Raw genomic sequence first — 13990 nt, 5'->3', positions numbered from 1 at the left:
GCACCGCTGATTCATCTGTAAAGTGAATATTCTCACTACCATATTTTTGCGGGTGCACGGAGTCGATGCTTTCACGCCGACTGCGGGTAATGTTATGTGCCATTTAGGATGGGTTGGTTCCTGTGTTGCCATATCCGTTATTCTGACCCGACCATGGTGCTCGTGTATTTTTCATGAAGCGCACAAAAGACGCAATAGCGCACAGGTAAAAACGACGCAAACTCAAGCCAAACAGAAGCCAGTGCTTGTGTTTGCGTCAATTTTGTGCGTGTATGATTGTGTCTGTTGCACGCTGCTTCATAAAATATGGCTCACCAACTAGCCTATCAGGACGTATCGTTTATGTATTGTAAATACATCTGTTTTTCGACATCTCGCCATAACATGTTATTGAAATAAGGATGTACGTGCAAAATGTGGTTCATTAACGTTTCATATAAGTGATAATACTAATAATAGCTCGGGTTTAACGTCACAAAACTACGACTTGATTATGAGAGACGCTGTGGTGGAGGGCTCCGGAAATTTCGACCACCCGGGGTTCTTTAACGTGCACCTAAATCTTAGCACATGGGCCTCAAACGTTTTGGCCCCCATAGTAAATGCAGCCGCCGCGGCCGGGATTCGATCCCGCGACCTTCGGGTCAGCAGTCGAGCGCCATAATCACTAGACCACCGCGGCGGGTCCGTTTCGTATAAGCTTTCGTGAGAATGACCTCTTCATTCTGACGAAGGCTGGCGCACCAGCAGAAATATCAGATACGTTGATGCACCGCGTTTAGTACGTGCACCCTTGTCTTCAGTCATCTATGGTAATGGACTCATGGGTCCATATATATATATATATATATATATATATATATATATATATATATATATATATATATATATATATATATATATATATATATATATTCATACTGTCTCATATTACAGTTTCTTTTGTCGAGGCCCTGTCTCTGCTCTGCGTTATTGTTGGTGGAGGTTGCTAGGTCTCCTAAAAGACATTTGGCTGATCCCACGTACCGTGGGAATCGATGTTATGCGAAGCATGCGCGGGATTGTGACTATGGCGTAATTTTTTACATTGAGCGAAACCTTACGGAATGACGCTAGAGAAATATGATATACGCACACTCATATGTTGAAGACTCGCATATCTATTATATTACCAGTTGTTCACAGTTGCGTAATGATGGCACCAGCAACGTGGGTGTTACCAACACCACACGCGGTAAGTTGATATGTAATGCTTATATTCTTCAATACTAAATAGCGCGAATCCGAACAGGACAAAGAAGGAACACAGATGCACAGGACAGACTTAACTCGCAACTAAGCTTCATTCAGGAAAGTTTCTCTAGAAATATACACAGCCGAGTGGCTCGCGCAGGCCAGCACACTGCACGTACGGTACAGTCCCAGTTACAGTTGTAATGCTTATACTCGTCCGTTATGACGGATGACGCGCGCACGTTTCACGAAACCATGCGTTTGTGTGGAAGGGGTTCTTGACAGATCTTGAACAAGGTCATCATCACCGTGATCAGTGAGCACCAGCAGCTGGACCGGACTTGTTAATCGGATACGTTCGTGATCGCGGTTATGAGGAGGCTAGTGTAGTGGCGTGCGAGATATAGTGCAGCTGGTGGAAATCATGGATGCCTCTTACGATGAAATGATGTATGATGCCTCCTGTCGTGGACGTGACAGTAAGATCTTTCGATGCCCTGTTCACATCCAATCCGTCTTTGGCGCAGTATAAGGACCAAAGTTTTTAGGTCTTGATAAATCAATGTTGAAGTCACCGAGAATGATGAGAGGCCTGGTTCTCTCAGCGGACTTATTGTAGGAAGCATTGACGCCGGTTTTTGCGTAATCCACGTGTTGCACGTTGCGGACCACGTGGACGAGTTGATGGCAGTTGAGCGTCTTCTAAGGGTGTTCTGTCTCAACTTCCTCAATTTCCTTGCGTCCGCAGTGGTGGTGTAGCGGTTAAGGTGATCGGCTGCTGACCGGAAGGTCGCGGGTTCGATCCCTACCGCGGCAGTCGCATTTCGATTGAGTCAAAATGCTAGATGCCCGTATTTTGTGGGATTTCGGTAGACGTTAAAGAATACCCGATAGTCAGAATTTCTGGAGCCCTTCTCTACGGCGTCTCTCGTATCATCGTGGTTTTCGGACACAAAACACCAACGATTATTATCATTTTCCTTGCGTGTCAATGTGTGTGTTGGCGGTTACTCTGTTGGTTGAGACTCTATCACCTATTGCACATACCCGCATAACATTAACTCTGCTCTACGGGTATGTGCCACACGTGACCGAGAGAAAGGGTTTCATGGCGTATGCGGCAGGTATTTTGCGTTATTCATGTCGTGACCAGTGAGTCGTGGTGGTCATACAATGGTCCCCTGCTTTGCGAATTTTGGTATATTAGAAGTTATGGAGACGACCAGGAGAGCGCCCAAACGTAGGCGGCTAGATGGATACGTAGATAGAAACAGCCAAAATGCCCGATGTTCGCTAAGAAATGCTTCGCCTTTAAAATCCTGGAGTTGTGCTGCCGGACTGTACCTCGCGCCATGACCCTGCTTCCTGCTGCCTAGGCCACGGCATGCTCCGGCTCGGTCGGTCAGCGGGATCCTCCAATATACAGTGGCACTGATGACCATGACGTCTACGACTGGCTGTCTGCCCATGAACTCGTGAGCAGTGTGTCGGGATGGAACGAAAACCAAAAACGAAAAACAAAAACAGATATTTTTGACCGGAACGAAAACGTAACCGAAGCTTTATCTGTTGTTTCGTTCCGGAGTGAAACCAAAATTTTTAAAATCGTTTTTCGGTTCACGGGAACACTTGGCAATCCGGAAGAACTGAGGACAAGCAACGTGAGCAATTATGCATATCTGAGGGTACAGTGGCTGTGTTACAATTCTGGACAGCATTGTAGACAGTCTACGCTGACAGCTTAGAAGACAGCAGCGAGCCCATGTTGTTCGAGAAATGGAACGCATCTGCATTACGTCTACACGACGTGACGCCTCCTCACGTCCAGAAGAAAAAGTTAAGGAAAGCAAACGTAATTGTTATTTCTTGAACTTCTTTCGTGTTCGAATCTATGAAAAATTGAACTTTGCTCACATTGAGCCCCTGAAAAAGCGTCTGCTTGTGAGCAGACAACCATACCGGCTAGATCTGAGCTATCCGAAGATTTCGCTGAGCCGCCATGTTGTTTGGACAGCAAAGTAGCATGCAATGTTTTCGTATCCGATGCCGTCCTCTCAAAGTTGCCTATTTTGCCGGCTACGTGAGAATTAGAATGGGACGTAAGATGGCCGCTGTCCACTTTGCTGTCTATTTAGCCGTCTACGGTGAGTACTGGAACCCACCCAGTATTAGCGCGTACCTCAGGCAGCAATTCCAAAGCAAAGATATGTTGACATTTTGCGAAAAACGAAAACAGTGGCAACTAGAGATGTTTACATTAACGCAAGTAAACTTTTGCGAGCCTGTCACCGTGGAGTGTGCATTGTTGGCGCTGAAGTTTGTTACAGGGAAAGCTGTTATGAGATCATAACAGCCGATTTTGGCGTCATAGTTGTCCGCCGCCGCCGGTGTCCGTGACCACTATCGCGTGAAGTAAGGAAAAATGAAATGATAAATTTCTAGGTTGATTCTAGGTAATGTAGCGCAGCAGAACAGTGAAATCGCAACCTGGCGTCACACAATGCGAATTGCGCAACGCTACTTCATAAAAATTACGATGATTTGTGGCGTAGTGGGTACCTTGCATGTGCACTTGTATTAGTTGCCCCAAGAGAGTCTAAAACGGGTTCTAGAAAGGCCGCTATTCCAGCTTTCACTGTGTCTGTGCTGCGTGTTCCGTGGAGGCCTGATATTTTTTTATCAGAAGAGGCGTCTCGCACATCAGAGAGTACACTCAATGACGTGCTGCTTCCGAGATCGTGCTCACTCCCTTGACACAAAGCATTGAGCCCGCTAAAAGAAGTCGTAATTGACTCTTGAGAAAATACTATGACTTTGAAGGGTATACTGGTTTGTGGTACTTTGTAGGAATTCGTGGTACAGTTACTTCCGCTCCTCTGAAGAACGTGGGATAGAACCTGTTTTACGCCTGTCCCACTTTCTTAAGAGGACTGGCAGGTAACTATATCAATAATCCAATATTTTTAATAATTACCTTAACTTCACATTTTTCAATAAACTACCGTTACGAACCGTTACGGCACATTTTTTTTCGTTACGGAACAGAAACGGAACGGAACTTTTTGCAATGGAGCGAAACTAAAACCGAAACGAAAAAATTCCACAGCATATCCACGGGGTGAATGATGATGAGTGGGGTGAAGCTCCGGAGGAAATCATCGGTAAACCGTGAATACTCCGAGCGAAAGTGAAACCGCGCCAACAGCGAGCGGATTTTATTACAACAGTCCCCCTAGCGTACGTCGCCGCACTAAATCGGATGATTGCCTTCCACCAATGACACGCGCCAATGTGAATCATCCGTGAATTCTACCCAGTACAGCATCAACGACGTGAGATCGGGCGTGTTTATACTAAAGGGTCGATGAGAGTGATGGTGACTTGCAGCTCACTTTAATTTTACATGTACGCTGTGAATTTTTATTGTTTAATCACGCACAGAAGAAATCTGACACAGGCACTACCTTGGAGGTCAAAATCCAGTGGCTATATATACGGGGTGGTCAGTGAACGGTTGTGCAGCGCGAGCAGTCAGTTTTTTCAGTCAAGAAACTCGCTAGCAGACGCTGCCTGCGTCGTCCTCGCGAGGCGAGAAAGGGGGGGGGGACAAGAACACGCATCTGCAACGAAGCGAGCGCCTCCGCGCCATCTAGGGATCTTTCTGAGAAGCAGAGGTGGCTACGGCAGCGCCATCTAGTGAACACTCCAAGAACTAGAGGTGGCTACCTACCACTACCACATACTACAGAGGAGAGACAGACCCACACCCAAAGGAGCTTCGCCCCTAAAACATTTCGTTCCGACACCCTGCTCGTGAGTGTCCTCAACAAATGGGACGACGCCATAAAACTGGCCATCGTCGGTATTTACCTACCCGGCGTTGCTCACTTACGGCTTCGGAACCGCCAAACCGACGTTCCAACCTGGATAGCGTTCAAGACTAAGTTCATCGAAGTCTTCGGCCGTCCTACTGTTCGAAAGCTTCGCGTGTAACAGCGCCTGCGTTCGCGATCTCAACAACCTGGCGAGAACTTTACCAGTTATATTGAGAAAGTCAACGACCTGTGCAAACGCGTCGATGCGACCGAGGCCGAGGCGGACGGAATCAAGCATATCTTGAAGGGCATAGACGAATACGCATTCCAGACGCTGATTTCAAAGAGCCCAGGTACTGTCGCCTAAGCTACTGAGCTGTGCCAAAGCTATGACGAGCTCCGCCGACAACGCCTGGTCACTCGCCGCCCTGTCCCACATCAGGAATCGTTCAGGAAACTCCCTCGCAAGATCCCGACCTTCTCTCGCAGATCAAAGCTTTTGTGCGCGAAGAAGTTGCTCGCCAGCTCTCGTTCATCCCCAGCCTTCCCGAGCGAAGTACGCCGCTCAGTCCCACACTACAAAACATCATACGATTCCTAGTGTCTGAGGTTCGTTCACCAGAGCTGGCGCCACCAGTCACCACATGTAAGAATGGCAGACTGGGCTAGTTGGTTTAACATATTTGAAGTTTAAGGCGCGAATAAGACACGGACGAAGATAAGGAACACACACACGCAGCGACCCTTTCAACATAGATATATTTCACGATTACGGCGCGCGTGGTGTGTAAGTAGTATTCTGTGCTCTTTCGAAATAAATCTATGTTGGAAGTGGCGCTCCGTCTGTGTGTTCCTTATCTTCGTCCGTGTCTTATTCGCTCCTTAACTTCAAACCAGTCACCACACCACTGACGTACGCCGAAGCAGCAGCACGACCACGACCACAGACGTTCCGCGCGCCGCCTCCGTTCTCTACTCCTGCTTACGCCCACATGCCGCCACGACCTCCAGTTCATCGAGTAGCCAATGCCCGGCACGCATACGACAATCGGCCAATCTGCTTTTTGCGCGGCCTACCCGGCCACGTCGCACGCCTGTGACGCTGCCGACCACCACATTTACGTGACAACCCCAGCGCATCTGAGTACGGCCACACGTTTTCCTACGTTTCAGTCCGCGAGTTTCAACTTCCGCGAGCAAGCCTTCGACCAGCTCCTCACCGCCGTTCTCCTTCTCCCCGTCGTCGCTCGCTCTCCCCAATGCGTCGACGTGCATCTTCAACCAACGCGGAAAACTAAATGGGGCAGTTCCTGAGGCAAGAACTGCGTCATCGTCGCAAAGTACAAGCCCTATCCTTTCGCCGCCAAATGCCGTTCTCGAAGGTGTATCTCTTCTCGCCCTCATTGGTACGGGTGTCGCAATATCTGTCATCACCTAAAAACTGTGCCGCTCAATCGGAAAAGTGACGACCCCCTTTCTTTACTTCGTTTCTTCACACTGCGACACCACAGCTCGTTCAGCTTGTGGCGGCGCGTAATGCCAGATTCCTATTTCACGGAGTGCCCTACACAGTCGAGTTCGTTGTACTTCCGCAAGGTTCGAGATGATTTTAGGTTCGGATCTTCTGTCCCGTTACCTAGCCATCATTGATTGCGCCCGCGCAAAAGTCGCCTTCGCATCGCTTGACAGTGCTCTACCTGCCGACGGTCCCCTTTCCTGCGCGAAGGTGGTTATCGCTGACGACACCCGGATCACAACGCACGGTACAGTTTTGGCACCTGTATTATGTTCCACTACCTTCGACGCTACCGCACTCTTCACGCCTTCCGCTGCCTTCGTTCATCGCCACCTCTCACCGCGCCCAACCACTCTGCTTACCCTTCAAGGTGGTGCGATCGACGCACCTGTGGGCAATCTATCCCCATTCCCCATTACATTGGCTCGAGGTGAAAGTATCGGCACAATTGAACCTTGCGAAAGCACCACTACTTTGGTCGTTCCTGATGGTTCATCAGAAGTGAACGCCGTCTTCTGTAGTCCTCTGACTGGCACATCGGCCGGCAACATTTTCAACCATGTCATTGATGATGGTCTAAACTCGCCGCAACGCCTTGACCTTTTATGGCTGCTAGACAAATTTCGCCCAGCTTTCGACAGCCACAGTACTTGTCTAGGCCGAACATCGACTGTATGCCACCCAGGGGCGTAGCCAAGGGGGGGGTTGGGGGAGGTTCAAACCCCCCCCCCCGAAATTGTTCAGTTTTGCTTGCGTATATATACACGCACACATACAAACGCACGCACGAACATACATGAAGTATGGTTGAACCCCCCCCCCCCGAAAAAAATTTCTGGCTACGCCCCTGATGCCACCGGATCGACACAGGTAATCACCCACCACTGTGGCAGCGACCGTACCGTGTATCGCCGACTGAATGCTGCGTCAGTGATGAACAACTAGGTGGCATGCTAAAGCGCGGCGTCGTTCAACCGTCAAACAGCCCTTGGCCATCACCAGTTGCTTTAGTTAAAAAGAAGAGTGGCACGATACGCTTTTGCGTAGATTTTCGTCGTCTAAACAAGATAACGCGAAATGATGTTTCTCCCTCGCTCCGGATCGATGACGCTCTAGACTGCTTACAAGGTGCAGAATTCTTTTCCTCCCTCGATCTACGCTTTGGTTATGGGCAAGTGCCTATGGATACAGATGATAGGCCAAAAACTGCATTTGTCATACCGGATGGCTTATGCGAATTTATTGGAATGCCATTAGGCCTTACAATGCGCCCGCGACATTTGAGCGCATGGTGGACACTATTCTGCGAGGCCTGAAATGGAACGCATGCTTGTGCTACATGGATGATGTGGTGGTATTTGCGCCAGACTTCCCCACGCACGTTCGTCGCTTGGCCAGGTTTTACGATGTGTCGCTGAAGCTGGCCTCCAACTAAACTTAAAGAAATGTCACTTTCGGTCACGCAAGCTGACCGTTCTCGGACATGTCGAAGGATCCCGCTAAGCTACATCGTGTTAAAGAGTTCCCGAGGGCCGCGTATTTAAAAGTGTTGCGTAGTTTAATTGGGCTTTGCTCATACTTCTGCCGCTTCATTCGCAATTTCGCCTCAATTATGGCACCTCTGAGAGTAGTGCTTCAGGGAGACCCCTATCTATCCGCGTGGTATCCGACTTGCGATCATGTGTTTGTGACGCTACGTCAACTGCTGACAACACCACCCATACTGCGTCATTTCGATCCAAGTGCTCCTACAGAAATCCACACGAATGCTGGCAGTGTCGATCTTGGCGCACTCCCCTCCCAACGAAAGCCCAGCTACCAACACTACGTTGTTGCGTGCGCGAGTCGCACACTCAGAAGACCTGAAGCCAATTATTCAGTAACTGAAAAGGAATGCCTAGCGATCATCTGGGCCATTAGAAAATTTCGGCCTTACCTGTGCGGTCTACCCGTCGATGTCGTTACCGATCATCACGCACTTTGCTGGTTGTCCTGCCTCAAAGATCCCTCCGGCCGCTTGGCACAATGAGCTCGGCGGCTCCAAGAGTACGACATCCGGGTTATCTAGCGCTCAGGCGAGAAGCATGCCGATGCCGATGCTCTTTCGCGTTCGTCTGCTCCCACTGACATTGCGAGTGTCTCAATTCTAGACAACTTATATTCGCCACTAGGATCCATCGGCATGGCGTTAGAGCAAAGCAAAGATTCGTGGATTGCGTCTTTGATGGATTACCTCTCTGAAGCGCTCGCCCGCACGCCATCTCGAGCGCTACGCCGACAGGCTTCTCACTTCGCCATCCGTGATGGAATCGTTTGTCGCCGCACTACCAATATGACGGCCGCAAATGGCTACTTGTCATACCCAGGCAACTCCGCGCTAGCACCACAGTGCGCAAACGCTGGCCTGTTTAACACCTACGACACACTATGTATTCGGTTTTATTGACACGGCATGTACACATTAGTGCAAAAGTACATTCGACCTTGCCGAGACATCCAACGCCGCAAGCCCCATCTTTGCCACTCTTGTGGACCAATGCAGCCGTTGCCGTGCGCAATGCGACCATTTCACCAGGTTAGAATAGACCTTTACAGTCCTCTGCCATACACATCTGCCGGAAATTGCTGGGTTATTGTGGTGATAGACCACCTCAAGATATATGCAGAAACGGCCGCTCTGCCAGCCGCGACGGCCCGTAACGTCGCGTCTTTCCTGCTTCAACGCTTTGTTCTTCGCCATGGCGTTCCTCGTGAACACCTAAGTGATCGAGGCCGCGTCTTCTTCGCGGATGTTGAAGTTCCCGCTCACTGCCATGTGATTCACCGCTGTACTGTCGGATATCAGCCGCAAACAAACGCCTTGACTGAGCGCTTCACCCAAACTCTTGGCGACATGCTTTCTATGTATGCTACCTCTAACCACACCAACTGGGACCTTATTCTTCCCTACGTAACGTACGCCTACACTACGACACCCGAGGCCGCGACAGGCTTTTCTCCCTTCTTTTTTCTCTATCGCCAGCAACTATCGTCTCCGATCGACATCATTCTTCCCTACCAACCTGACTCATCAGAGGGCAGACGAGTTTCCGAAGCTGCTCGATATGCAGAAGAATGTCGGCAACTACCTCGCTCCCTTACAAATGAAGAACAGGGGCTACAGATATTTAAAAACTACGATGACCTGCCCCACAACCAGTTGTCGCCAGTCAAACCAGTCAAACAAGAGTCAAGCTCTTGTTTGACTGTGGGTGCCTCCCACTTTTGCTCCAAATATCTCCTCGAAGTTTATCAGCAGGTACCATGAACCCTACTGCGTCCTACAGCAAACTTCTCCTGTCAACTATCTCATCGAACCCCTCACGCCCACTGCGGACCTGCATCGCCGAGGCCGCAGAACTGTTCACGTGGATGGCCTCAAACCATACCACGAACCTTTTTGCTCTTTCGACACCTTGGAACTCCAAATTGGCTCCGTCTTCAATGAGGGGGAAAGATCTAATGAAGAAGAAGAAGTGCACCCTGAAAGGTGAAAGTGTGTTTGGTTGGTTATGAATTGCTTCGCATTTACATGATACCTTGATGGAAAAGCTGCTGCTGCAATAGCGGAGCAGCAATGACTTCGTCGCGCGTCGTCATTACCGCTTTGCTGGCGCGTTCTTGCTAACTATGCGGAATGACACATTCGTAAGTTTTCCGGAATGGTTTGCGACATGCTATTTCGATGTAAGCAATACGATGCGTGCATAGGTGACAAAGCGCCTGTTTATGAACGCAGGTGCAACCGTGGAGGTGATCTTGGAGTTTGAGCGACGGGACTCGGTGATAGCTTCAGCCTGCATCGCGCTCTTTTACACTTTCACCGGCGGCCTCTACTCCGTGGCGTACACAGACGTCGTCCAACTGGTTGCCATATTTTTCGGACTGGTACACTCGAAAGAGCCACTTTCATTGCGAGTGGCATACTCCTTGTTGAAAAAAAACAAATTCATGCGGGAAAGTTATTTCTTTTAAAAATATCAAAAACAGTTTGCTCTGACTACGAACAAAGATATAGCTTAAATGTAAACATTTCGACAGAAATCTGTCTGGCTGGGTGGAATATTTAGGAGGGAATTTAAGTCGGGGAGAAGCTTCTGTGACCAAACCAGTCACCCCTGAGGAAGGGACCGAATCGGTCCCGAAACGTCGGGCTCTCTTAAACTTGGCTGGAGCCATATTAACCTCCTAAAGATATAACTTGAACCGGGGGCACTGAACTTTGATAATTGTCTTATCTTTCGTCCAAGCAATGAAGCTTCACTTCAAGTTTGGTGATTACTGCTTGGGAAAATCACGAAAGCAGTTCTTGCCTGTCTTTAGACAACGAAAAACGTTGCGCTTGGAACACGCAGCCTGCGATTTGGCCTTGCATTCAGAGAACCGGTAGCTGTAGGAGTTTCCCATTGCGTCCTAGACATAAAAACATTCCCCTATTGCGCGGAAGCTCCTGATAACAAAGACAACCTTTTCGCAACATTGTTTTGAATGGACTATAGTTAGCTCGCCCCCCTGAGCACCCCCCCCCCCCCGCTTCCCCTGTCCCCGAGAAAAGGCAGCCGATGAAAAGCTGCATTAAAGGGGATATTCTTCGTCTCTTAAAGAAGCCTCAAAAGGTGGTTTCCGTTTACACTGTAGATAGCTTGCTATTCTGAAAGCGTTTTTTTTATGTCCAGTACACTGGTTGCGGGGTCAAAAAAGATGTGCGGGTCTGGTATTTTTTAGTTGTGTTTATTTGACACTTTTTATATTAGCATTCCGAGTCAGGTGAGCAATTCAATTACATGGTTTACTGTGAGCGTGGTGGTGCAGATAAAAGAGCCCTCAACGACGGGGACTAAAGGAAAACACGCCATTCTTTGCGTGCATCTTAGTGATTATTCTGTGCCGTCGCGATTGTTACGCCTTAGCATTGTCATTCAAGAATGCCTCGCCGCACAACGGTTTTCACGAAACCGATGCTTTATGGAAAAATCTCAAAGGATAATTTCTTCTCATATATTTCTGATGTGATGCTAACAAGAGGCTTACACTGACAACAAACACGGATGTCTACGGTGATGAAAAATTATAACAGCACATATACTCTGTAAATACATTATTTGTGTGTAATTTCGAGAAAGGACAAGTTTGCGTACATGCTTGTTCTGTTCTGTTTGTTCCGAGTCCTTTGTGGCTTTCGCTCGGCGCAACTACATTAGAATGTCGTACCAACTAGCGCAAGTTGAAGCGTTTGCTGAAATAAACGTTATATAGAGGTCATGATATGCAAGGGGAAGTTCGATCGTACTTGTAAAATTTCACCTCTCTGGCCAAGTGGCACAGAAAAGTGAGACCAATGTGGGTCTACGAAAGGGCCGTCGAGAAGGGCTTTCGATGCTTGTATAGACGAAGCTGTGGACGGACGCTTCTGGATGCCGCCTCCTCAAAGCACCTTCTTCGAAAGAACGGATCAAGGGAGCTGTTGCCTGTTAGACACAGCGCTTAGAAGCAAAGGAAAGGGTGTCGTTTGTAGGGTTTAATTTAAGTGCAGTAATTACGAAAGAAATGAGCATTAATATGGACCAGAAAGCAGCTTGTCGCCCGTGAGGACTGAACCCAGAGCTTTCGCATTGCGCGTACAATGCTCTGTCAATAGAGCTACGGTTAAAGCTGCTGCATGGGCGAGTTCGTTCATGTTTATGTCAAATCTTAGCAGCGCAAAAAGACGGAAAACCTAGGAATCGAGACACACAAGCAGAGCGCTGAACTCACAATTGATTTATTACTTTCAACGCAAGGCTTTCTTATGGCGCGTACCAAAGCAACGGAAAGGATTGCGAAATGAAATGAAGCCTCACTTTTCCTCTCCAAGAACACCGCCTACAGCGCATGCCTTTCCAATAGCCCTTTTTATCCCGTTTTTGTCTTTGTCTCGTGTGACTGCCTTGTTTGGTTTGATCGTGGTTGTCAGTCGGTTTTAGGTTAAATTATATATTTTGTGCTTTCTTTTCGCATCGGCCTCGTGCGCTCAGTTGGTGGCGCCACCGCTCTCCAAGTGCGTATCGCCAATGCGATCACTTAGCGCATTTTGTCCCTGTTCCCTTCCCGGCGCGTACCTCGAAGTTGTGTGCGGTGAACGTCGATGCGTGAAAATGGCAACGAAAAACGAGACCCGCTTGCTTTCTTGCGGCTACGGTCGAATAGCAAACGTTCAGGAATACTTCAAATGAAGCAGTTCGCCTCGGCGTGCCGTCTTGTATGCCACTAAACACCTTTACTGCGTGAGATAAGAGCTGCACAGTGCCGTCGGTCCGTCGCAAATGTTCGGAAAATGTGTCGCACAAATAAAGGGCGTGGAGTACGACGTGCTTTAGAAGCGAGTAAACGTTATTCTGGGCATACGATAGAAAAATACCTTTTATCGGCAGCCTTGCGCGTTGCTTGTACTGTGACCGGCGCGCATTAGCAGAAAGCCGGGAAAGTTGAAATGACGTATTATCAACAATAAAAAGATAAAGACAGCACGAAGTGCTTGTCCCTTAGTTTTCTGGTGCTCTTAGTACGTCGAAAACTTTGCTAAATTATATTTTTGAACATGTGGAACTGTGTTTTTCGTCTAGGTGCTCCGATCATACAGCCGATCCTGAGGCCCCTCAGCCCGACAGTCGTGCACAGCCGATAAAGTGGGCACTGCAGAGGACTGTTTTACTTCGCAATGGTTGCCACAAACCTCCGTTCGGGCTAACAATATTAAAAGGAATAAGGGAACCAACAATGTGTCAATATTGCCTAAAGCAGTACCGAATTTTTTTTTCGGTGGGGGTTTAACCATACTTTATGTACGTTCGTCCGTGCGTTTGTACGTGTGCGTGTATACATACACATGCAAAATTTTCACAAAATCCAGGGGAGGGGGTTTGAATCGCGCTGGTTACGCCAGTGGCTTGGATAGAAAGCGAAGGAAACCGTGCGAAGACAGGGCGCGCCGAACAGCTGCGTTCCAACGTTTTCGCCATCGAAAATGATAGAATGGCACCTTCCGCAGTTTCCTGGCCGTGTTCTTGTAGCTGTTAGGACATGAGAACTCGCAAGAGCAGATAGAAGTAGAATTTTTTTCCTGCTAACTTAAGCTTGGGCTGCTAGAGGCCATTGCCAACCTACTGCGGCCAAGCGCGGCTGTGCGGAGAGAACAGGTACATTTTGCCAGCAGCCGCCGCAGTGGCGCTGCATGTCCGATTTCAAACAGCAGCGCACGAGGCCTATATCTGGGAGTGCTTGATGTTTTAGGATTTTAGATGCGACGCATCTCTTGCTCGGGGGTATGTAAGGCAGCGTGGTAATCCGCATGCGCCGTGATAGTCCGCACTCACAGAACGCATCCGCGCCTCTCCTCCTTCCCTCTCTC

At 48.7% G+C, this 13990-nt stretch overlaps 1 protein-coding gene across 1 annotated transcript in view; it reads left to right on the top strand.

The window, feature by feature from the left end:
- The window catches only part of LOC119382254 (high-affinity choline transporter 1), a 262537-nt gene that overhangs the window by 26715 nt on the left and 221832 nt on the right, over positions 1-13990 (top strand). The window contains exon 4 of the mRNA XM_037649962.1: positions 10343-10491. Within this exon, the coding sequence (XP_037505890.1) occupies positions 10343-10491 (149 nt within the window). The remainder of the gene's footprint in view (positions 1-10342; positions 10492-13990) is intronic.

This window comes from Rhipicephalus sanguineus, chromosome 2, assembly GCF_013339695.2.
Source record: "Rhipicephalus sanguineus isolate Rsan-2018 chromosome 2, BIME_Rsan_1.4, whole genome shotgun sequence".
NCBI classification, from domain to species: Eukaryota; Metazoa; Arthropoda; class Arachnida; order Ixodida; family Ixodidae; genus Rhipicephalus; species Rhipicephalus sanguineus.
Note: the sequence above shows the minus strand (reverse complement) of the source record. Positions and strands in the feature narration are given on the sequence as shown.